The 25,294-nt window shown below is 47.2% G+C and overlaps 1 protein-coding gene across 3 annotated transcripts in view; it reads left to right on the top strand.

Annotated features, from left to right (window-relative positions):
• HEG1 (heart development protein with EGF like domains 1) overlaps nucleotides 1–25,294 on the top strand; it is a 55,278-nt gene that overhangs the window by 8,805 nt on the left and 21,179 nt on the right. Inside the window, exons 2-14 of one of the 3 annotated variants that reach the window (XM_027637070.1) lie at nucleotides 10,333–10,611; nucleotides 11,570–11,800; nucleotides 12,170–12,454; nucleotides 13,082–13,270; nucleotides 13,769–14,071; nucleotides 14,515–14,805; nucleotides 15,338–15,670; nucleotides 16,558–16,863; nucleotides 17,559–17,879; nucleotides 18,580–18,879; nucleotides 19,369–19,710; nucleotides 20,666–22,027; nucleotides 24,278–24,397. In XM_027637070.1, the coding sequence (XP_027492871.1) occupies nucleotides 10,333–10,611; nucleotides 11,570–11,800; nucleotides 12,170–12,454; nucleotides 13,082–13,270; nucleotides 13,769–14,071; nucleotides 14,515–14,805; nucleotides 15,338–15,670; nucleotides 16,558–16,863; nucleotides 17,559–17,879; nucleotides 18,580–18,879; nucleotides 19,369–19,710; nucleotides 20,666–22,027; nucleotides 24,278–24,397 (4,662 nt within the window). Of the gene's footprint in view, nucleotides 1–10,332; nucleotides 10,612–11,569; nucleotides 11,801–12,169; nucleotides 12,455–13,081; nucleotides 13,271–13,768; nucleotides 14,072–14,514; nucleotides 14,818–15,337; nucleotides 15,671–16,557; nucleotides 16,864–17,558; nucleotides 17,880–18,579; nucleotides 18,880–19,368; nucleotides 19,711–20,665; nucleotides 22,028–24,277; nucleotides 24,398–25,294 lie in introns of all 3 variants that reach the window. The other 2 variants (XM_027637069.1, XM_027637068.1) reach the window with 2 other exon arrangements.

Raw genomic sequence — 25,294 nt, 5'->3', positions numbered from 1 at the left:
GTAAGTTGAGGGGTGGAAGTTGGGGTTTGGATATTTGATGGGTTTTTCATTTGGCCTTGGTTCTGAGTGCTCTATAAAAGCAAAAGGCAGGTCTGAAAGCGATCTAGTCATCTCAAGACATCTCCCGAGGGATCTTGAGATGTCTCCCCTTGCAGGATCACCCCAGAAGATATTTATCTAACACCTTTTTAAAAATAAGAAGGGTTTCACAGCATCTCTGAATAACTGTCCCATTACAGTTGTGCCATTATAGGTAAGAAAACACTTTCTTATCAGGGAAACTGTAGCAGCTGGTAGTTAAACCTTCTGCAAAGAAATATCCCAGACAAATGCTGGCTAGGTTTGACCCTGCATAACTTGTAAGATCTCACAAACTGACAAGGTAATTTAACAATCTGGAGGGGAAACGCAAAAGATAACCCTGTCTATTGAACTAATTTCTATCCCTGTGATGGGAATGATTTCCAGGAGTGAAAGCATCCGCAAAACGACTGCACATGATTTGCTTTCCTTGTCAATTGGAATCAAGGACCCTGATTGTGGAGCATAATACTGCTCTTGTAATTCAGCCTTTATCTTTGTGCCGGAGCTGGGCATAATTGTATCTGTGTCTGAAGGGACAAGGAGAAGGGTTTTAGTAGCTGGTGCTCACAAAGGCATCTTTAGAAAGCTCCCTACCCCTGGTACAAGCTTGGTAGAGCTTAAATGAAAATACCCCTGAGTAGCTTTAGGCATTTGAACAGTCATCATTGTTTGATTCAGATTTGGTTACAGGGCTAACATCTAAATGTTAATTCTTTTTAGGACATTATCAGCTCTTTCAGCAAATGCAGAATGGGGCTGCAGTATTAGACTGGCAGCCAACCCTGCAGATAAAAGCCTTTTGAAAGGATGTTTCTTAGGAGGGAAACATAATCAGAGTAAGAATAATCAGAATAATCATAAAGATGGTCTTTTCTTAGGGACACGGAGCAAATATGATGCATGAAGAAAGCCAAATGGGCACCAGGAGGCTTCTGACCTTGGAAATGGGAGTAACAGCAATTTTGTGGTCTCTGAGAACAGTCCACACCATGCAGACAGAGATCCTCATGATCCTGTCCTGCAAATTGCTGGTACAACTGGAGATCATACGGTGCTGGGTAAACTGTGTCACATGCTGGGTTAAGACTAAAGTTGATGGTCACCTGATGGCACGAACGTGCCAGGACAGTTGGTGTGAGGTGGCTCTACGCTGAGTAATCTGGGTCGGTGTGTGGGCAGATGGGTTTTGGGCACGGATTTCTGGCCTCTTGCTCCTCTGTGCTACCTTGCTCAGCACACTGTGCCCGTATGCATCAAGGTAGGATGTGACCTGACCCTGACTCCCCGTGAGTCCTCAGTGACAGCTTGGAGGGTGACAGACCAGTTCTGCCCTTCTCTGTCACCCACTTCACTGCTGGCCACACCTGAAAGAAGGCGTCTGTTTTTCAGCCTCCCCGAAACACGTGCAGAAAGGCACTGGAAATGGTAAATCCCTTCCCCCCTGGTTCTCAGAAAGGAAACGTGTGACTGCAGGGGCACTGGGAGAGTGGTGCAGGGTAGCAGGAGTCTGCTCCAGCTGCCTCCAGGCATGCTGTTCCTCTGCATGTCAGTGATGACAGGTTGGTGAGTGCCAGTGGGGAAGGACCTGGCTCATCCCCTGGAAGAAGGAGGTCCGGCGGCATCCTGAGCACTGCCACCTCCGCTTCCGGCGTCAGATCGGTGTGGTGTCATCTAGGAAATGCAATTTAGATCATCATCCTTTTGCAGCAGATGGGGGAAGGGAGGTGGGGGCCCTTATCTCTTCTGGGGATTAATTTATCTTTAAGCTGCTTTATTTTTTTGCCTATTTGCTCTTTTTCTTCATCCCTTCACAAGTCTCACTGTCCCTTGCTGGAAGAGTGGGAGCTATGGGAGCATCCGGGGTTCTTACTGTCATGATATCATGCCCTGCATCCCACCTTCAGCTGGGAGGTGAGAGCTGGGTGTAAGGCTTGGGGTACTGCCATTTTCCCCTGGGATGGGATTACATTTTGCTAGTTTACACGGGGGGAAGAATCCAGCAAACCTTTTATCTGTGTGTCACCAAACCTCATCTACCACTTGTGATTCTCCTGCATCCAGGAGAGCTCTTCATCCCTCTCATCCCCACCATGTCCTTGAGAAGTTGCTCAGTTCTGAGGTTGGTCATCATCCCTGGTGCGACTGACAGTCAGCAAACCTCTTTGGCACGTGCTTAATGTTAAGCACAGAGAATAGTTCCCTAGGGAGCAATTCTTAAGTGCATTGCTGGAGCAAGGCTCTGGTCAAGACACCTGGACCAAAGCCCACCTGCATCAGTGAGCAGCATGGCTCAGCCCCCAGGGACCTGTGGTAGTCCCTGACTGCTCCCAGCGTTGCCTCTCTTCATGGCAGTACCCCTTTTCCTACTTCTTCCTCCATCTTCCCAGTATTTGTTGTCCCCTCCTGGCTGTGGGAAGCAGCTCCTGGGCTCAGACCACTTCGGAGCAGTGACCTGTCATTTTCTTTCCAGAGTCTGACATGAAAATGCAATCTTGTTTTCTCCTTCGTCTGCAAAAGGTTGAGCTCTTGGCCCCTGGGGCAGATGGCTCCTGCTGCATGTATGCTTCACACTGCCAGGCATCACTTTTTTGATAGGCATTGAGCTTTTGTGCAGAAAAATCTGTGCTTCAGCCCATTGTTCTTATGGCTTTAAGTAAAATCCCAAATAATCACAAATACCAATAGTTTGGGGTTTTTTTCCCCTGAAAGATCTGTTTAAATCAAATACAAGTCACTGAGCTTATACTAGGAGTAAATAAGCTACATGGAATGACTTTAGTTATCATGAGGTCAGACAGAATGAGCTAATGCTCCCTTCTGGCCCTGAAATTAGACTTTTCAGAAAGCTAAATTTTATCCTGCAGCTTCTAAGTCTCTAGCACCTTTCCTTACAGAGGTTCTAGTACCCCAGGTCTGTGCGTTACTCTGCCCCTCGTGAAGCTGCTCACCCCCTTATCACTGAAACACAGCCAGGCTTGGAGGCAGGTTTCTTATATTGATATATGCATGCATTTAAAATGACTATGGGCAGCTGCCGGGGTGCATGAGAAAGTCATCCAATGGATTGTGATGCCTGGCTAACATGCAAAGGGCAATTAATCTCTCCATAGCAGCAGCAAATTACCTCCCCTGGAAATATTGTCCCATGTGAGATTTTCACCAATTGCAAACCTTGCAGACAGATTCCAGGTTTCTGGAATTACTTGTGTGAGAGCTCTGGAGAAAGATCCGTATTAGAAATGAAATCTCGTGCTTGCAAAAGTGGACAGTGGCATGGTCCTGCTCCCTCCAGCCTCTCCAGCCTGCTTCTTTCCACTTAACCAGCACTGTACACACCACCATGGATTTTTCTTTTTTTTTTTTTCCCCTCTCTTTTTTGCAGCCAGGATGTTTTTTCTTGCCTTTTTATTGTTCCAGTGACCTAGCAACTCCACTTTGGTGGAACCCTGCCAGGAGACTTCCTCCCGAGCCGTCTGACAGTCTCCAGCAGCACTACCCTCGGATGGGAGCAGAAGTAAAAACGACACGGGGCTGGGTTCCTATGTGGCTTTTGCTCTGGCTTCGTGAGTGCTGGTGAGGGCACAACTGCCTTCCCGATGAGAAAAGCTTCCAGGGGACTTTAAAAACCCTGGAAAGCAGAAGGAGAAGCAATGCGTGGGTGATATTTTGTGTAACATTTCTGCAGGACATTACAGAAAAACCTAGAGGGTTTTAGAAGTGAATTTGGCGGTGCTGGGATTTAGCATTTGGGATCCATGGTGCAGGCAGGGTAGTTGGAGACATTTCAGCATAGTAGGGCAGCGGAAAAGGGGATGGAGAGGAGGTGTGAGTGCTCTGAGAGCTGTGCAGTTTGGGAGATTTATTTTGGCTTAGTTTTACTGATGTTTACTAAAAGCAGTAAGAAAGAAATCCCTTTGGTAAGTGCTCCTGGGACCCGTCAGCTGGTGCTGCCTTCACCACCCCCAGGACTGCAGGGGCTTTTCCCACATTAACACCAGGAGGCAACCCTGGAGGGACACTTCTGAGGTAGAATATAAATGAGCTGTCAAGCAAGAAAATACAGCTATGTCAGGCTTTCTGCTCAAGAAAGACAGAAAGGACATGGGTCCCAAGGTGCTGGAGGCTCAGTCCCCTCTTCACTGAATGGACAGATGGATGGATGGACTGGGATTTTACTGGAGCCTTGGCATGTTTATGTAGTTTTTAGAAGTATGGGTAGTCATGAGGCAGCTTATCCCTGTTGGAAGTGGGCTTGTATTCGAATATATTTTTCAAAGACTCAGTAATAAAACAGGACTTTTTTTTTCTTTTTTTAATTCAGTTGCTAAAAAGCCATTTAAACACAAAAGTTAATGAAAAGAGGTTTAAGGAGTTGCTCTGAGCCCTGGCCTGGTGGTTTTCAGGCAGCACAGGTGGTACCATGGATCCATGTGGTCCCAGGGATCTGTGGATTGAACCAAATTGTCCAAGAAAGATGAGTAAGAAGCTTAGGATTTCATGAGCTTGAGCTGGTCATCTGGGAGCCTGCCTGTCCCCAGGGAAGTGTTTAGGACACCAAAACTAAGAGCCTGTAAACCGCTTGATAAGCAGAACCATATCCTGTCCCTGCACTGTGCAGGTTTTATCCCCAGTTGTGGTCACTCCATATGCATGCATCCTGTGCTTTTGGATATACAGATATCTGTGTACTCTTTATTTTGGAAAACCTGTTCCCCTGCTTCTGGGTACTGCTTGTAAGAGCTGTAATTGGATCCTTTTTTTTTCCTGTGGCATCTCCAAACATTAGGCTCTGGGATAATGATAAAAACTGTAGGAGGCAAAAATGGCCTTTGACATTCTCCAATGTCCTGTATGGGAGGTGGTGTGGAAGTGCAGAGTAGTTTTGTCTCATAAAGCAGCACTGCAAGCAAAGTGCCATGGCCTGGTACTGGGAGGGGCTGAGGATGATGCCAGTGTCCCCACCCCCATGGGCACCCATCGCTGGTAGTAGCCAGATAGGCATGAACCACCTGGACCTTGGCACTCAGAGCTCCCAGGGGCTGCTGCTGGCATTAAGACCCCATCACTTTTCTTGAGCTGACACATTAATGCTCGAGCAACCTTTGATGCCTGCATAAATCCTTCCTATTATGGTTAAAATGATTTAAAGTTCTGTGAATTGCTGTCCCGCTTTGCTTGGAACCCAGTGGAGAGAGGGCAAGGAGCAGAAGGACCAGACCAGGGCACTGCCAGAGGAGGTGTCTATAGGTTACTGCATCCAAACCAATCCCCACAACAGGGTGAGTGGCTCTGCAAAGGCTTCTTCTTCTCCATACACCCTGTCTTGCCATCTTTCTTAATCCAGCTGGAATAATTCCTTTTCTTGATATAAAAAAACCCCACCAAAATAGGGCTGACCACATGTGGTTAAAAACCTCTTGCATTTTTCCCGTGCTTAGTGCACACGAGGGACCTTCCCTGAGCAATATTATCAGTGTGTTTACGCTCAACTGACCCATCTCAAGTATGAATTTTTTTTTTTAAGCTCCATTTCACACCCCCCACACCCCCCCCGTTCTCCCCCCAACTCGAACTGCTTCTTTCAGAGCAAGAACAAGGAAGGAAATTGAAAATCCCAAAGAGCCCTGGACGGTCCAGATTTAGGGCTTTAGCTTTTGTTCGCACAAACTCACTTGGCTCCTAACCGGCCTCCACCCATGATCCCGACATCCGCAGCAGCCGTTCAAAACAGAGCACAGAGCCCGGCCCCGGCAGGGACCGCAGCCACCCCTGCCACCCGCTGCGGGGCCAGAGCCCCGGCTCTGCTCCCCACTCCTTCTCCCTCGTAGCCTGCCTTTCTTCCTAACCTTTTCCTACAGCCCGCAAGGAGTTTTCCAAGTTGAGATTAGTTTTTTTTTTTCCCCTCTGCGAACCTCGGATGATGTTAAGATTATGCAACGTTAACAGATGTGGGCTTTGCAATTATAGCTGCCTGTCCTCGGGAGGAGCCTGCTTTAGCTTCACGCGCGCACGGCTCTGCATGGGATGCTCCCGCGGTGGCCCATTGCCCTGGCAAAACAGCCGCTGCATGGGCGGCCGTACCGGGAATGCTCCCCAGGGAATCGCTGCCCTCCCCAGGAGGGACTGCTCCGGAGTGAAGGGCCACTCTGGACAGCCGATCTACTGCTCTTGGCTTTCCTTGTGTGCAAACTCGGATTAAATTTGTGTTCCCCAGGCAAGAAAGCATTTTTCTGCCCTTCGAGGAGAAAAAATCCAGTCTGCAGGAAAGAAGTGGGGCTGGGATAGCTTGTGGTGTGCCTTGGCTGGCTGCAATGCTCCTGCCAGGTGCTGTTTGTGGGGATGCTGCTCCCAGGGTGTTAGCAGGATACATCCCTCCTCTCTCCCTGCCCTAAAATATCTCTGTGAGATCACAGTCATGGCAGAAAAATTTTGGTGTTGTACTGACCCATGGTTGAGTCTTGAGCATCACCACGATGCTGCCCTGGTAGCAGCCACCTCTGGAACAGGGCAGTGCCCGTGCTGCATCAGGAACGGAGTCAGAAAATTGTTGGTCCAAAAGGCAATTTTCAGGAGTCTCACAAGGTAGATATCCAACTGGGCTGCCAGGGGCAAGCCGAAAGCCTCCAGAAATCAGCTGGAACTTGATCTGTTTGTCCTGGCTGAGCTATAACTCAGCTCGCAGCAAGCTGTGGACTTGTTATGCTTGCAAAGAAAAAGTAACTCTGAGCCTCGACCTGTCTGGTGAGCATCACTGCTAGTTTTAACTAGGAAGGAAAACACCGGTGCAGTAGGTGGCAGGAGGGTTTTGTGCTGGAAGTCAAATACTTGTCAATGGCTGTGGTCGTGTGGAGTTAAACTGTGGAAAGCAGTTGGCAGCTTAGGATGTGACAAAATTGTTAGTGACAGATCAGGACCTGAGTTAAAGGGCCGCTCTGCTTTAGACCTTTAATGCATCAGGGGAGGCCAGATGGTCCTGTGTAGATTTTTTTGGAAGAAGTTTGATCTAGTCTATCCGCTCCAGAGGAGGGTTGTCTTTGAAGTCTAATGTCTGCAGGCAAGTCAAAAAAGAGATTGTGTCTGTCTTGCACTTCTGGCAGGCTTGATGGATGTGTGATCAGCTGAGATTTCATGTCTATTTTGTTGAACAACCTGATTTTTTGGGGTTTCGTTACTACATGCTGTGGGTTGGATTTTCCAGCATGGCTCATGCTCTGCACCCAGTGAACTGGGGAGCTGAGCCCATGCTGGCACGAAGTTTTCCTCCCTGCACCAGGACCTGACATACCTTGCATGGCAGAGTTAAAAATGCCAGATGACTCTAAAAAGCCTGTGTAAATAATACCTTCTTATTCAGCCCCTCCACTCCCTGGCTGCACTAAAAGCCAGGTTTGCTGGCACCCACGGTAAGGGGAAGGGTTGTGCTCCAGCTTATTCCCAGCAGCTCTGCAGAGCCAAAAGAGGATAGAGAAAACTCTGAGGTGGATTTCCAGGGCAAACAACCACCAGGCAAGAAACCAGCAGTTTTACTTTTGAACTGGTTGCATTCAATCAAGGTTCGTAGCTGAAGGCGCTGTTTGCTGGCATTTGCAGGGTTACTTCTTAAGAAGGGGCAATGGAATGCCTGCTGTGGTGTCCTGCTATATATTTTAGCCTGCCTGTGCAGAGCCCTTGTTGACAAATGACTTGGCAACCTGAGAAAGCAGATTTGCCTCTGTCTATACTCATCTCCTAAGGGTTTCTTTAAGCATCTGCTGCTTTGCCTTCTCTCTGTGCAGCAAAGCTGGCCCCTGAGGCTTTGCAGTCAGTACGGCCTGCACAGCTGAAAGCTTTTAGTGAGAGGGGAATGGAGAGAAATTCAGTGTGCTGCCCTCCAGCACGCTCACAGTTTTCAGGGCTGCTATAAATGGACTTGTGGGCTACAATTACAGGCTGGGTATTGGCTTGCAGATGAACATAGCAAATGTCCCCTGCCACTTTGCATCCCTTTGTCAAAATCGTGAGGACAAGAAGGTTGTTTCATGGGACAGGAGGTGGCTCACAGCGGGCTCTGGGTGGCAGCAGCTGCTTGATGTGCTCAGCAAGGTGGGCATCACAACCAGTGCTAGGGCTGTCAGTAAAGGTACCCCAGTGGCTCTGCTCCACTACAGCTCTTCTCTCCTTGGCCCTCTTGGTGCTCAGACTCCCAGGATGAAATACGGTCTGTCCAACGTACACCTCTTTTTTTTGGTGAGTTCCCACTGGAGCTATTGCAGATGGATAGAGGACAGCATTTCGAAAATTACCACTTTAGTCATGGTAGGTGCAACAACTCCAAAGGAGACATACAAGACAAGGGAGAGGTGTCCCACCGGTGTTTCTCTGAGATACAATTTTTTTATAGAAAATGCTCCGAGGCCAAAAACAGATGCAAAGCTTAGCCTTCAACATCAGAGCTTTTGGGCAGAGATGGTGCCTCTAGCTGCTGCTTGTGTATCATCCATGGCCCTGTTGATGCCATGCACATGACACGCAGGACAAGTCCCATAGCCTCGTCTATCTCTGAACTGCAAAATGGGAAGAGTTCCCCTCCCAAAACTGCAGCTTTCTTAGCCAGGCTCCCATTCTGCCTACTCAGTAAGAAAAGTGTGTGTTGGGCTACTTTAGCCCAGGGGCTATGTTTTGGTTATAAGGAAGATGGACAAAACTGGGATCTTGTTGTTTCAGATTTGGACTTGCTTTGACTTGTTTTGGGCTTTGGAGATCATCTGAGGCTGCAGTGCCAGCCAAGTCTCGGGGCTGTAAAGTAGATGGTGGCTGCTGGTTTTTGTATGACTGATGTGCAGGGAAATCCTCACACAGCCCTGGGTGGTACCACAGGCTGGAAACCCCAATTCCTCCAGCAAATCTCACAGGAACCACTCAGAGCAGCTGTTACTAGTTGCTCAGCTCCAGGCTGGATGACAGACCCGAGGCTGAAGCTACAGCTACTGCACCAAGTCCTGCTGCTGCTGCTGGCAGTCAGTGTTAATGACTGCGATGAGAAGTTGGCTATTGAGTAACATCTTCAGTCCTTTCTTAGGACTTATTTGGGGAATATGTTTGTATTCCAGGGATGCACACAGCTACCTGTGTACTTTGGAAGATCCCTTAAAGCATGTAATGCCTATTGATGCCCCTGTGAGAAGTAATTTTTGGGTCCATGAGATAGAGCTGATAGTAGAAATGCAGAAGAAACTTGTGCGGGGGGGGGAGGAGGTTGCTGCCGTTAGGCATCACCATGGTGGGGAGCAACTGGAGGCAGAGGAAGAGCTAGCAAAGCTAAAGCCAGCATTACCATGCTGGCTTAGGAACCAACATTTATTCCATAAATGTGTTTTATTCATTTTCTATTGAAAAAGGAAAATGACTATGAATGATGGGAGAGGTGGAGATTTGGAGCAGCCTTGTATCAGGAGCAAGAGAGCAGACCGAAACAAGGTCTATGCAGGGTGAGCAGGGGCTATGGCCATGTTTGCTCACAGAAAATGGACATGTAGATACACAAACTTCATTTTGTTTCTCATATTCTGATAGAAATTACTGTCAGATATGCCAAAATGTCCATCACCTTGGGGTGCTTCAGTGCCTGGATGGGCAATATAATCCCACCATACACTGATCTCTTCTGTCCCTGGTCCCTTGTGGTGTCTGGATGGGTTATGCCGACCCTCCTGACTCCCCTACAGTTCTCAGCCAGCTTCCCACCAGCTCTCTGCAGGTGATGGGATTTGAGGTCAGGTGTGAAACAAACACTGGCCAAGTGCTCATTGCGGAAAGAGCTGTGGAGCCCTCTCCTCTCCCATCTTACACTCAGGATGGGGCACATGGGCTGTGCTGGGCTCCAGCTGCCCATCAGCTCAGGAGACCTACATACTCTTCCCATGGACTCTACACTGTGCCTATCTCCATCAGTTATTTGTTTCAGACTTTTCTTTTGGCTCCTTTAAAGATTTATTTCTCCTAACACACACACACACAAAAGTATGAGGGTGCTGAATTGAATTAATCTTGTGCACAAAGGTGGGTTTCGGCATTTGATCCCACAGACCAATCTAATTTCCACTGGTATAAATCGAAAAATAAATGTCAGGTCTCTGCTTTGATGATGCAAATTTTTTCTGTCGTGTAAGTAAACGAGCTCAGAGCTTGGCATTGGTGTTACTGCAGTGAGCCGAGCCTGCACAGCCAGTGCTGATGGGATCTAAATTCTTTTCTTGTTTTGCCTTTTAGTCATTGAAAGCAGCTATCCGGAGGGAAGAAGTTCAGACACAGGGATAAGGAATCCTGGTGCTCCGGTGGACAGTGTGGAGCTGGTGACGATGCTGGCTGGGAGCAGGGAGTGGGCATCACTTCCTGCCAGGCACAGAGCGGTGCCAGTGGGGAGCAAGGTCATGGGGCACATTGGTCCTCTGGCTGGCAATGGGGATGTCACCCCACTGGGAGCAGGACCCCCAGACAACCTGTCTGCTGGGACAGCAACCCACCTGCCCACTCACAGCCATCCTCCTGGTGAGTTTTATTGATGTGAGGGTCCCGTTTTGCTGTGCCCAGCCCATGGACTGAGCATAGCCAGTGGGTTAGGAGGTGTTCCTGCCCCACGGCTACAAATGCAGACTTTTGGAAGAAATTCAATCTCAGGAAAGCTGGTTTTTTTTTTTTTGTTTAACATTACAGCAAAGATGATTCTAAGGAGCTGCCTCTGTTTTTCACCACCCAGCAGTACTCACAGAGTCCTGCCCATCCACAGAGTGTAGAGCAGAGACCCCCTGGCATTCCCATGCCTCCTTCCCAGGAGGAGCTTAACCCCATCACTAACCCAACCTAGGTTATAAGAGCCCGAGTTAGGGATGCCTGACCAGCTCTGTCATGATTTGTAGCTGAGGTCTTCACATGGAAATCCTGCAAGTGAACACTTCCTTTGGACTTGTTCATAATCTTGCTCCTACATCAAAGCCTGTTTCCCACAGCAGCAGAATAAGTCTGTGCTGATCATCCTATCCTCACCTCAGTTTTTTTTTCTTAATGTCTCCGTCTGAAATACGTGTCTGAGATGTGAGCATAGAGGTTTTCTTTAATTTTTTTAATTCCTTCTTATTTTTTTTTTTTCTGCTTAGGGACTAAAATGTGGAGCTGGCATGCCCAGGCTGCCAGCTGCTGGCTGTCCTGGCATCAGCTCCTTACTGCTTTCTGCATTTTTAATGTCTTTAAAAAAAAAAAAAAGTGTTTCTTTTGCCATTCACAAATGAAGACAAAGTTTGAAATGCCATTAATTTTTGGTGGCAGAAACCCTCTGTCCCTGCCAATTCCTCTTGCAGTTAAACTGTGCTCTGTTAAACAGAGGGATGCAACTGTGACCCTACCTATTGCAGGGTAGGGCTGGGTACCACTGCAGGTGATGCTGCTGCCACCCAGCCAAGACAAAATAACTTTTCAAGGGGAACATGATCCTCTCTGTGTTGCTTTCCAGATGCTGGAAGCCATCACCATGCTGTAGGCAGCCAGGAGAGAGGCAAGAGGGCTCTGGCTTTTCCCAACAGCCCTGCAACTGCTGAAAGGACACCACCAGGCTTGGAAACCATCAGCACTGATTCGGCTGAGGGGACACAGGGTGGGCACCGTGGGGTCTGGAACATGCTGGGGTTTAACAACATGATGAGAACAGTGCTGGTACTTTCATCTTCAGAATCTCATCACCCGGGTGAGCCATCCCAGTTCAGCCTGGGAACACTGAACAAGTGTTCCAACACCTGGGAAAAAGGTGCCATTGAGCAACTAGGCATTGGTTAAGCATCATAGAGCTTTGTGGATCCAGCTCTCCACTATTTGCTCAGGGCAGTTTTCTGACTTGCTTCATGCATGAGGGCAGAGAGAAGTACCCAGGTGACTTCTCCTGGCATGGAAAAATATAAATTACTTGGTGCAGCTCTGAAACACAAAGTTGCTGTGAGCATAGTGCAGACAAGGGCCTGTGGTCTGTGAGACAGGTGGAGGGTAACAGCAGGGGATGCTGGGTGGGCAGCTAAGCCCATCTCTGGGCTCTCATTTGCTTTCCCCTGTTCCCTTGCAGGCACTGACAGCCCCTCTCGACTGGCGAGCAGCTGGGTGGGCACAGAACTGTCCAGCAGCTCCCCTGTGGACACTGCAGCCACTTCACCCAGCCCCTCTGGGAGCAGTGGGGGAACCAGCCCTGGCACTGCCCTCCGTGGCTCCCTGAGACAGTCCCAGTCCTCCCTCCGAGCTTCAAGTACCCAGACTGGTGCAGACCAGGTCATGCTACACCTCAGGGGTGTCACAGGGAACTCCACAAGCCCTTTGCTCACAGCATCGCCTGCCACTGACAGCGCTTTCAGAGGTGAGCTCTGCTGGCCCACAGCTTTGTTTTATAGATTTATAAAGCCTTTTTATAGCTTTTGCTTTCTTGAAACAGAGAAGATGCTCTGTTTTACATGTGCTCTGTTTTTTATTATTTGGATGGTTAGCTGAAATTCCCTGCTGAAAGCAGGAAAAAGCAGTGGAAAAAATAATTTGATCCAAACCCCCAGCATTTTCCACTTAAAAAAAGGTTCTTTGGACCTTATCACAGTGTTTTCTGCAGGGTGGGTGTTTGCAGCTGTGAAATATCTCCACTGGTCCAGTGCCAACTGCAGAGCCAGGGCAGCTCCCAGCCCCACCTGAGCTGTATCTCCCACCCGAGTGGTGCTGGAGTGGGACAGGAGGTTGGGAACCCACACTTATGGCCACGCCGAGTGGGTTTGCCCTCAGCTAGACAGGGTGAGATGCCTGTGCTTAACAAATTGGCTTCCCCTCGCTTGCTCTGCAGCAGCCAACTTCTGGAGCTCTCAAAAACAGACTTTGCCCCACTCCATGTGAATTTACTGAAGACCTGTGTTGCTGAGTCCTTATCCTGTGCCCAGGGCTTGCCAGGAGCAAGGACGTCTCTGGGGTTCTCACAGTGACATGTCCCTTCCCTCTGCCACAGCTGTTGGGAGCAGCACCAGGGCTGCAGGAAAGAAGAGATCCGGTATCCAAAGGACAGCACCTGGCTTCACAGCTCAGCCCCTGGCCTCTGTGCCCTCCTCAGTGGCCCTGGCACAGGGACGGTTCCCTGGGCCTTCCACGGAGCACCAGCTTGCCCCTTCTCGCCCAGCTTTGGAAAGCACTGCCACAGGTGAGCTCAGTTAGTCTACAGTTTGTTCTTTTACCCTCTTTTGTGCTTCCTTAAATATTTTTCCCTGTGTCCCATTAAGCCCTGGGATATGTAGTGAACTGCAGGCTCATATGGCGATGTGGCTGCACTCAAGTTTCCTCCCTTTGCTGTTTGATGCAGTTCTAAAGCCACAAAAAAACCACTAAGAGAGCCTGGGCTGACTTCCACCAGTCTTAGAACAGAGGTGGGATTTAAAGGCAAGTCTCTGCAGTCCTTTTCCCATGGGGTTTCCTGCTGTCTGAGCCACCCTGCTCTCATGAAGTCTGGCAGCAAGCCCTGAGTTTTGTGCAAGGTCTTCCTGCGGTGAGGGATTCATGCCTTTCCAAAAGAGCACTTTGTCCAGATTGAAAACTTCCCATGCTTAATATCTGTATGTGTGCTGTAAGCATCTGGGAAGAAAATGGATCCATCTGTTTATAATTTTATATGTATAAATCCAGTTTTTTTATTGTACTGTAGCCATTGGAAGCAGCTACCAGCCATCCAGCAACTCAGCCACGGAGAGGAGAGCTTCAGATTTCCCCGCCACCAGTACCTCCATTTCCACAACAGCCACCAAGGGTGGAGGGAGGACGTTAAGGTCTCTGCCAGTCAGCACTGGGCTGGTCAGTGTAGCAGAGATTTCCACCTCTGGCACTGAAATCATCAGCTCTTCAGCCCAGACCCCTGGGATGTCTATGGGTGCCCAGGATGGTGATGGCAGAGGTGTCACAGACCCCTTGCTCACAGGCTTGCCACCTGCTTCACGAAGCACTTCCACAAGTGAGTTCTGATATAGCTGTATATCTCAGAACGTTATTTAAAGATTTATTATTAACAAAATACATCCTTTTTATTTTAAAGAAAGGAGGAATAATATTGTGTTTGGCACATTCTGTACATTTAAAAACATTTCACAGAAATGAAAGTATGGATAAATATTATTCCTGTTGGAAGGGGAGGATAGATTTTCCTTGAAAACTCTCAGTGAAATTTTGCTAGCAACAACTTCAGCAGTTCCTATTTAGAGACCGTTTTTCCCCCATCTTAATGATTTCCCAGTATTAAATATTTCCGTATTGAATATTCACACATATGTTGTCTACATCTACTGATAGTAGATGAAAGGAGGTGAGGGGTAGTAGATGAAGTAGATAGGGATGAAAACTACCCAGGAGTTTTCATTTGTGTGTATGCAGTTTTGTATTTCTTTTCTCCTTTTTCAGCCTTTAGCAGCAGTTACAAACCCAAGAGTGTCTCAGCTGCAGAAGAGGTGACGCTGCACTCAGGCACACATGGTGCTGATGTGCCCAGTGTGGCAGTGGGGACTGCAAATGGCCACACAGCTGGGCTGACAAGAGGCTCTGCCACCAGCACCGGCCCCACAAGCTCTTTGGGGGTGACCTCCTCCTCCTTAGGGACTGGGACACATCGTCCCAACAGCTCACGGGAAGCTACTGATCTCCCAGCCCCTCCCGGGGATCCTTTGCTCACAGGCTCTGTCTCTGCCTCCGAAAGTACGTCCAGAGGTAAATCTGTCAGTCTGAAAGCTGTCTGCCTTGGGGCTGGATGAGACTTCACATCCCTGCACCGTTTTTCTTTGGATACGGCCATCAGTCACTATTGGATACATGGATGTTTTTATTACTGTCTGCACAGGGCTGGCAGCGGGGTAGGTGGGAAGGGGGAGAGTGGATCTCAGCTTTTGGGTGAGAAAGTGAAAAACATCAATGTTCTCATTGCTAATGAAACTCCTGTGCTGGGAAAAGCATCAGTTAGAAATAGATGCACACACTTTTACCATGCCAGAGATACTTGCTGGGGATTTGCAGCTGTTGTCTCATGCTATGTCTGTCATGCAGGCTTGGTCTGTAGGACATGGGTTTTTGATTTTCATGGCTTTTAGTAGGGCACATGTGCTTGAACTTGAGAGATTCACCTCTTCTCAGAGCAACTCAATGGACAGTTTAGAAATGCACACCATGCAAACAGTCACTCAAATGTATAGCTCTGTATGCATAAATCAAACCCTGGTTTATTGTATCTTAGGTGTCAGAAGCAGCCAACGACCAGTTAACAGCTCAGTGGCAGAGAAAAACCCACTCCCTTCCTCACCCACCAGCGATTCCATTTCAGCCACGGGCAGCAGCAGGGGTGGGAGGACCCCGAGGTCTGCCACAGGCAGCAGCCGGTGGGCAGCAGAAGTCTCCACATCCAGCAGTGGCACATACAGGGCCTTGGGCACAATCCGATCCTTGTCCACATCTCCTGTGAGAGAGACCTACAGAGTTCACGGGTCCATACAAATGACGGATTTCACCGAGCGGGTGGCAGACTCTTCCCTAACACACTCTCACTCTCCTTCGGAAGACCCTTCCCCAGGTGAGCTCACGTTAGAAGGGAAATACCATTTTTCTTATAAGCCAAAGGAGGATTGTTTTTGCAGCTTGCACTTGCCCGACTCTTTTCTGCTGTGCATAATATACTGTTTGGAAGGATGCAGTGTGATTTTGCGTCTGAAATATTTCAGCTCTTGCTTGACTAAAAATACGTGGTTTAAATTTTTTTGCAGAAGGGGCACATGTGTGGAAAGTTCCATCACGCCAAGAAAAATAATTAACGTTCAAATAGCAATCCTTTTTTAATATCTCCAGTTGCTATCTCTGTGTTATAGGCAAGAGAACTAAGCAAGTGAGGATTAGATCATGTCCCTGCAGTCTTGGGGATCAGATTTCAGTTCCTACCTTCTGTCCTGCCTCTTGGACCATGCTACTTCCCAGGAACTGAACCAGCTCAACAAATTTAGGGCAGCTTTGAATGTGGTCTCTGAGGTCCTTCATGCTGCTTTTGGTCCTTCATACTGTGGTGCTGAAGGGTCTGATCACCCTGATCCTATTTCTTCAGACTTCTCAGTCTGAACTGAGAACTCTTGTCTGAACTGATTGCCAGGCTTTTCTGGATTGTCACGATATTTGTTCTAGCAGCGTGGAGTGCACTCAGGCACATAATGGTAAAATCAAGTGCACAGCATTAGTATGTCAACAGTTTTTATATAATAGCACTTTTCTCAGCATAAAAGTATGTTTTTTAGAAGACAAATTTTTCTAGGAAGGATTTATGTATTTGGAAATTTCCTGTTTTCTCTGGATTGACATCTTCTCATATTTTCTAGTTGTGTTTGTACTTGCTGCCTCTGGGAAAGTTAAGTTCATTTTTATTTATAGTTTCATATGTGTAAAAATGTAAATTGTTTCTTTATCACATTTTAGTTCCTGGAAGCAGCCGTGTGTCATTCAGCATCCTGTCAACAGAGAGAACCAATTTCCCCACCACTGGCACCTCCATTTCCATAACAGGCACCAAGAGTGGAGGGAGGACGTTAAGGTCTCTGCCAGCCAGCACAAGGCTGGCACAAACGACAGAGATGTCCACCACTGGTACCGAAAACATCAGCTCTGCAGGCCATTCCCAGTCTTCTTTGGGAACCTCGGGTGGTGGAGACAGAGGTGCCACCGTGACGTCCACGAATCCATTGCTCACAGGCTCACCATCTGCTTCGGAAAGTGCTTCCCCAGGTGAGCTCTGGCCACCTCTGTGGGGCTTCTGCCTGTAGACATTAGATTTCTGTGGAGAAGTGAGGATATGCTAGAATGTGCAGGACAATGGTGTTGGACATTATGGATGAAAATTTCAACTTCCAGGGAAAAATGGAAGATTCTTATATTTAATCACCAGAAAAACCCAGCCTTACTGCCAGAGCAGTCTGGCCTTGAGATTTGCTGTGTTTTCAGAGACAGCACAATTTCAAGTCTGCCCCATTGGCTTTGTTTATACAAGCAGAAGCAGCACCAGTCGTTCCTGACTCCCACCTGGGGGTGCAAAGGCAGTATATACTGATCCCATACAAGCCTGCCATGCTTTGTTCTGAGTATCAGGAATTCGGGTGCTGCATAATCTCACCTTGCTCATTGCTGGTGCTGAGGTGGCAGTGTGGGCACGTGGTGCCCATGGTGGGACTGCGGCACCGGGAGCAGTACTGAACCGGGAGCAGAACTGCACCCAAAAGTGCTCCCATGACTTGTTTCTAGTACCCTCTTCAGGGTGTCTTCCTGTGAGCAGCACCTCCTTGCACAGAAAGTGTTTTCTCCAGGTTTGGATCTTCTGACACGTTCTATCTGTGCCGTCAGCCTGAGGGCAGTGGTGGAAGAGAGCACGCCTGCCTGTTCATAGCTTAGAGCGCATAAATTCATTTTGCTTTGCCCTTTCTCAGCAGAAGGGACCTCAGCAATGGGAGGACACCTGCCTCTCATCAGTACACCCAGTGCAGGGATAATCACCACTGGTGAGGAGAGGAGCACTGTACCCGTGTTGGACACCCATGGAGCATCCAGTGCAGCAGGGAGTTCTGCTCCCACTCCACCCCGCACCAGCACCTTGGACGTGGTCCTTCTGCTGTCCTCATCAGTAGAAGAGCCTGGGAAGCAGAGTGACGTTTCACAGGGGGATGCTGGACTCAGTGAGCTTCCAACAAAGCTGCTGCCTGCATTTTCTCCCAGCATCTCAGTGCCTTCTCCTTCACCAAGTGCTTCAGGTGGGTCTTGTGATTTCCCATTTTGCTGTGGAGGACATCCCTCCTCCTCACCTGCCTCCCAAGCCCCCACCCTTCCTTTTCTAGCTTTAAACTATATTTGCAGTTTTAATAAGCCTGGTTTATAGTGAAGGGCATCTGAGCACTGCACAGTTGGTGAGTAACTCACCTCATGGCACTTGAGGCAGAGCTCCTTGTGTCAGGAGCTGGACAACCAGGCAGCTCTTCTGGACCACTTGTGAAGGCTGCCGTGGAGCCTTGGCCTCAGCCTCAAACCGGGGGAGTCTGACATGAGATGTGGTGGGGGACTGGTAGACCTTTTGCCTTTCCTTATATCCCAGTTATTGTATGTTTCAGCCTCAGCTCTGCTGCCAGGGTCCCACAAGAGAATGGTTTGAAACTCACTGGTCCACCCAAGGAATTTTCTGCAGGACATTCAAGACCATGTTCTACCTCCCTGCCATGATTCTCCTTCAGAAAAACCATGCACCCCAATCTGTTTTATTTTTCTGGTGTAAAGGGGAAAAGCACAGACAATCTGGGAATCCCACTTAGCAAATAAGTGATGTTTGTCACCAAGTGTCACCTCTGCTGTGGGGGTTGAAATATTCAGATTTGACTACTGGTAGAGGCCTCAAAGGTATTATTAATACACAATGTGTGTATATATATATGTATGTATATCTGTACTTTGCAATTTCAGGGAGAGGCAGAAGAGTTTCTGGTGTTCCTACTGAGACCACGTACATCTCGACCACACTCTCCAGCCACAGGGAGGGGACATCTCAAGCTGCAGCTAGCCACAGCATGTGGAGCACAGAGGCAGAAAGCCTCACACCTCACCTGGACACAGCTGGGGGGACCCGCATTGGCCCCCTCCCATCCTCCACAGCTTGGCCTGGGATGAGACACATGCCATCTGGCCAAGCAGGGTACCCAGAGCCCAAGGTCACTGTTTCATCCAGGGTCTTCACCTACTTCTCAACTGCTGGTGAACCTTCCAGTGAGTTTTTCTGAGCTCTGGGATAGTTTTTGACTGCTGCTCCCTTCCCCTCCTCCATGGTGTTGATATGACCACTAGCATGTGTCACAGCTGTTGCAGGTGTCATGGGTGGGATTTATAAATGGTGGTGGTTCTGCCCATTGGTGTTGTATATCTGCAGCTGTTGATGCTCAGCAGGAAAGGCCTCAAGAATGAGACATAGCTTGTCACTGTGGGACACCTCAACTGCTTGTCTGGGTTGAGGTGATAATTATAAATAACATAAATATACTATTATGACTAATGGTACTAGTTGTCCCTCTGGATTTAGACAGTCCTGTTTTTTGGAATAGGCTTTTTGTGTCAAATCCACATTTAAGATAGATAGATATGTGAGATCTACTTCATATGTTTTTAATCTGTGTTTATCTGTGCAATTTTATTAATCTGCATTTCCAAACAGAATTATTGTAGAGCTCACAAGATGCCTGCTTTTTGATCCTATTCCAGCCGTTAGCAGCAGCCATCACTCCCTAAGCAGCTCAAGTGCTGAGGAAAGGGTGTCCAACCCTGTCACTGATCTTGTGTACAGTTCATCCACATCTGCTGGTGGTGAAGAGAGGATACTGCACTCAACAATGCATGGCACTTTGGCTAGTGGCATGGAGGGATCTTCTTCCTATGCCAAAGCTGCCAGCTCTCCAGGGCCAGCTAAGCCAACATCAGTGGAACGTGGTGGGACAGCCAACACCTCTACCAACAGTAGGGGCTTCACAGACCTTGCAACAGAGACTGTCTTTGTACATTCTTCCAAGATACCCACTTACTCTTCTTTCCAAAATGATCTCACAAGTAAGTTGATGTCTCCTGCTGTACATTTGTGGGGAATTCATGTTTTCCTGTTTTTATCTATGTTGTACATAAAGTTCTTATTCATTACTACATGCAATGCCACCTGTGAGTTCACTCAGGGGGTTATTTTCATCAAAGGACTCAAAACCAGAACCCACATAGATGGGAAACTGTTCCAGAAGTGAAATCATGAACCCTCCTTTTTTGATGGTTGCATTACTTTTTTTGCATCCTAACCAGTCTCTTTTGGATGATGCTTTCAGAAGTGTTTCATGATGACCTAAGTCAATTGTGAAATTAAACCAAATTTTTAATACCTTATTTTTTTTTAGAGATGGCTGTACATTTGTATTATGGGATTGACTGCACCTTTTATGCTAAATAATCTGAATTTTTTGCAGGCAAATGTGCTGTTTATTTAGGACTTCCTAACTGCAAAGTTTTGAATCAATGAGTTTATGATAAGCTGGAAATTAGCATAATGTAATAATTTCATCTTGCAGAGGCATAAGTTCACTGCATCTAAAAACAAATTGAAGAAGATGGATATTCTGTAGATGGGAATGGAGGATAAAAGGAAGAGGTTATGAGTTTTTTAAATTATGAGTGATAAAGAGAACAGATGGGTTTTCCTGCTTAGCTTGCAACAAATATCATGGAATGTTAAGTGCTCAATCACTTTAGAAAAGCAATACGTGAAGAACAGAGTTTTGGAAACCTACACGTTTCACTGGAGCCTTGTGTCTGTCAGGGTTCCCCATTTTAGAACCAATTAAAGAGTGCACAAGACCCCTAATTCCATACCCATGCTTGGATGGCGCTCTAAATTTTTAGAAGAGCATGGACTAGTTCACAGACGAGAACATCTTCTGTATTTAACAAGTGGTTTTAATACAACATCAAAATACTTTCATATTACTCTGTCTTATGAATATATTTTGTCCTGTTACTCCAGACTTTTCAGGTAGCCATCAGCCAGTCAGTAGCATTGATGCCACTGAGAAAAGGACCTCTGTTTCTCATACGGATGGCACATACATTTCAACCACATATACCAGAGGAGGAGAAAGGACACTCCTGTCTATCTCCAACAACAGCACCTCTGCTGACTCGTCAGAAAGTTCCACCTTTTTTTCTGAAATTTCCAGCCCTTCTGATGCATCAAAATCTTCTGTGTCTCAGGACAGGTGGACCAATGCATCGAGTGATAGCAGTTTTGTTGAACCATCTACAGAGCCACTACTGGTATACTCTTCCAAACTGTCAACTTCTGCTTCTACAGGCAGCGTAGAAAATACAACTGTCTTCAACACTGACTCTGATTTGTTGGTCACTAACAGATCATCTCTATCTTCATCAGCATTTCCAGTGTCTTCCTCACAGTCATCACTGCATCACTCGCTGTCACCAACACCACCACCAAGTCATCTGTTCACACCGTCAGAATCACGTGAGCCACACTTGTCCTCTGTGATGGCATCTTCACCCCCTCTGCAGGCTTTGTCATCCTCCTTGCCCACTTCCTCATTGCTCTCCCCATCTTATTCATTAGCATCTTTATTGCCTCTGTTTTCATCATCCTCACCCATCTCGCAGTCCAATGACAATGATCAAGCAAGCATCACTGTAGCTACAACGGTGGTCAGGCAGGTGCCCTCCACAGCTGCCATGGCTGGGAGCTCACCCAGAGAGACCAACAAGCACAGTGTCACACACCAGCCCCAAAACAGTACCACCTTCAACTCCACCGTGTCTCCTCTCCCTACGGCACCTATGGAGCTGGTTGGTGGACACACTGTGTCCACTCCTGTCATAGTAACAGAGACTGCCTTGCCACGAGCTGCCACCACCCAGGAGGGCAGCTCTGAGAAGGCAACACCACTGCTCACCACGGCCAGTCTTGCTCCACGGGCTGGTCCAACAGATGTACCCCTTAGTCCCTCACCAAGTGCAACAAACCACAGCAACATTGTCCCTGCAGTGGCACTGACCACGGTCAAACCTCCTGTGCTGACAACACTGGCCAGTCACCGGTCAACCCCAGGTGAAGCTACCACCACAAAGGACCACAGAGCTCAAACACCCAGTGCTACTAAGCACATGTATACCACTGGTGAAAGCACAGAAGCTGTGGATCCCACCACTGCAAAGCCTGGTAAAGTCACCGAGGAAAACATCCCTGTTACAAGTCCTTCTGAAGCCCCTCCAACCATCAAGACCACTGTGAGAATTGCAACTACTTTGGCTGCTACCAAACCAACCACTGTTCCTCCATCCAGTAGCACGGTGGGGCTGAAGACGTCATCTCCAGCGACAGGTAACGTGTATAATGGCACACTCATCAGTGGTGGGGCAGGGACGAGGAGGGTGGGAACACCTGGATCCCAATTTTAAGCATCATCGAAGGGTTGTGTATGTATGTATGACATGTCTGTTGTCAGCAGGGTTTGAGGGCAAGAACTCTGTCTCCATGTTGGTATTTTTAAGCTAAGGGTTTAGCAATCAAGTTGAACTGCTGGAATAAGGGTGAGTACTTTGGTGAACTTTTATGATAGAGAGGTTAAGCTGAAATTTGACAGTTTTGAGAAAATAAAGCTGGCTGGCCTTCCAGGTAAGCATAGGTTGCATTTTATATTTGATGATAGGTTAACAATATCAATTGATATCAATTAATATCTATCTTATTGATGAGAAAATACAGTTGGCCAGCACTTGGAATTTGTGTTGGAACTGCTTCTGTTATTACAACCTATGGTTGTTTTCTCCCCATCTCATTAAATAATCTCATACTCAAGGGCCCATTGCTTCTCCTGGTAGACTATGTACCATAGTCTGGCTCAGTGTGTCATTATAATCATTTATTACCACTACCAGGCTCCTTATCTTCTCAAGTAAATACATTTACTGAAGTTTTATATGAATGGAAATTGGCTATGTGTTTCAAGTTCAGAGCCTGGCCTTCATGCTGCTGTAGCATATTGTGTGCACTAAAGGCATTAATCTGAGTAAAATACTGGCAATAATATATATGCCATCCAATAATTAAGTATTTAAAGGTTATTTATCAAGCTGATTAGTTTTAATTATAGCTATGGCTTCATGAAAAAAAAAGTCACTGTAGGGGAATGAGGGTTTTTTTAATTGAAAAATTAAGGTGGTGTATCCTTTTTAGCATCGGATTCACGCTTTTGCCAAATTATTCTTTCCCTTGAATATTGAGATTTGCCATTTGTCAGAATACAAAAGATCCTTCTGCTGCCTTGGACATGGTGCTTTGTTCATGGGCACTCACTACCATGAGAGAAGAGCTGCCCTAGTCCCTGCAAAAAAATGTACAAATCACAAACTGAAGGATGGCCAAGTGAAAGCCATTGTTTTAAAACACATCCGCTCATTTCTGGCTGCTTAGATTAGAGACACTAAATGGCCTTCTTGCTGATGCTGAGGTATCTGTGCCAGGCTAGTTTGAGGTATGAGATTACATCGAATGGTGTTTCCCACCACAGAGGTTGGCTTTGGAGTGCTGGTCTGCAGAGCCTGTGTGATACTGTGGTGTACCACGGTGCTGTCAGAAATGGACACGTGGGTTTTGCTCTTGTGCCTCATGCTTTAACCACAGAGCCAGTCCTTGCCTCTGTTGCAGTGCTCAGCAGCAGCCACAAAAAAGGTATGAGTGGTGTGTAAGCTGTCTTGTTTGTCTTGTAGCACCTTGTTGCTGACAAGTCCACAGCCCTGCCTATGGTCTGCCCTTGCATGTGTGTGTGATGTGTTGGTGCTCATGTGAGTCACATGCACAGCAAGAGGAGCCTTTTTGACCAGGACATCTTTTTTTTTTTTTTTTTTTTGAAGGGAAGTATTGGATATCTTCTCCAGAATTTGCAATTTGAGTTGGCTGATCTGTGAATGATCTGAGGCTATGGTCATTAATCCCCTGATAAGCCATATATCATAGTGGTCTCTGCTCCCCAAGCCCTTGCTTACCCAGCAGAAAGGGCATTATGAGTGGTGGCACAGACAGGTATCACTGCTGGTGGCATGGAGGAGCCCTGGAAAAAGAGGTGATAGCAGCCAGGGCTGCCTCCACTGTAACTGGGTAATCTACAGACTGTATCAGCGTTCAAGCACTAGCTTTGGATCACAGAAAGAGGGGTTGGATGAAAAGGGCAGGACTTGGTGAAGCAGCCTGTGCTCCCATGTCTAGCTGTGGCTCTCGAGGTTCATTCTTTGGTTTCTCCATCAATAACCGGTGGGTTGTTTGTCTTCAGAAAGAACTCTGAGATCTTCCGATGAGCAGTGCTGTAAACAATCTGAGTGTTCATATTAACATGGATCCACATTGGACCTCAAGGGCTTTGGAATGAATATTCAAGTGGCTTATATTTATTCTTTCAGCTCCAACAGAATAATTAGAAACAGGATAAATAGTAAGTGCAAATGATGCAATGAAGCATCTGATAATGCTCAAGGATGTCACAGAAGGAGAGCCGAGCTGATCTTTTTTAGCCCAAAAGTTGATGATTTTTATGATTCAGTAACTATAACCTGGGATTTTTTTCTGCTTTTGTAGATGTGGATAAATGTCTTTCCAATCCTTGTCCTGCGCTGGCCACCTGCAACAACACCCATGGCTCCTATATCTGTCAGTGTCCTCTTGGATATGAAATGGAAAAAGGAAAGTGCAATTTAGGTAAGAAAACAAAAATGAAAAACCAGGGGAGGACAAGATGGAAATAATTATCTGTAATCTTCTAAAATAAATTAACTTGGGCTCAGACTAGTTCAGGAGCTTAATGTTCCTTCCAGCCACCGCTTTTGTCAGAACGTTTTACTGTTTACCTGAGTACGGTGTCTGATGCCTGTTGTGTTGAGCTGCCCGGGGAGCAGGCGCAGAGATAGCTGAGGGATTCTTGAAAATGCAGCAATGGAGCCGTGGGCTCAGGCTTGTTAGTAAGGACAGATGTGTCCCTTCTGTTCCCAATGTGTTTTACAACCCCCCAAAAAGCATTCAGCAGCTTATTGTAGCTCCCAGCCCTACAAACTTTGGTGACAGCACTTGGCTTGGGAGAAGTGAGCAGGGCTATTGTGTAACCTGGCTTCAGTGGGATCAGCCATGTGCGGAAAATTAAGCAGCTGTGAAAGTCTTTGTAAGATCAAGGTCTTATTTCATACCTTTAGCATTTTCTTAGCAGCACAGTTATTAGTTGGAACTCAGGTTCTGACCCCCTCCTTTCTATTAGTGGACTCTCAAGGATTTACAATGTCCCATTGTATAGGGGAATTTGTTTTGACAGATTTTCTTCTGACCCTTAATCAACAAGGATTAGAGGCATGGAAATTTTGCTAGGGAAACATGGGTGAGGTGTCCCTGAAGAGTGTTTTGAAACATTTCTTCGAGTTGGAATGTGTCAGCTTCTAATTTAGAGAGTTGTTTTGATTATGCCTTGAAATGGGATACAGGCAGATTATATAACTACAGTGAAGGTGATTCTCATTTTATTTTTTGTCCAGAGTTGTTATATTAAAGCTGTCTGATATAAAATTTGTGGTGAAGATAGGCTCTGTGGATGGAAAAAAAATGGGAAAG

Source organism: Corapipo altera, unplaced genomic scaffold (assembly GCF_003945725.1).
Source record: "Corapipo altera isolate COAL_440 unplaced genomic scaffold, ASM394572v1 45, whole genome shotgun sequence".
Lineage (NCBI taxonomy): Eukaryota > Metazoa > Chordata > Aves > Passeriformes > Pipridae > Corapipo > Corapipo altera.
Note: the sequence above shows the minus strand (reverse complement) of the source record. Positions and strands in the feature narration are given on the sequence as shown.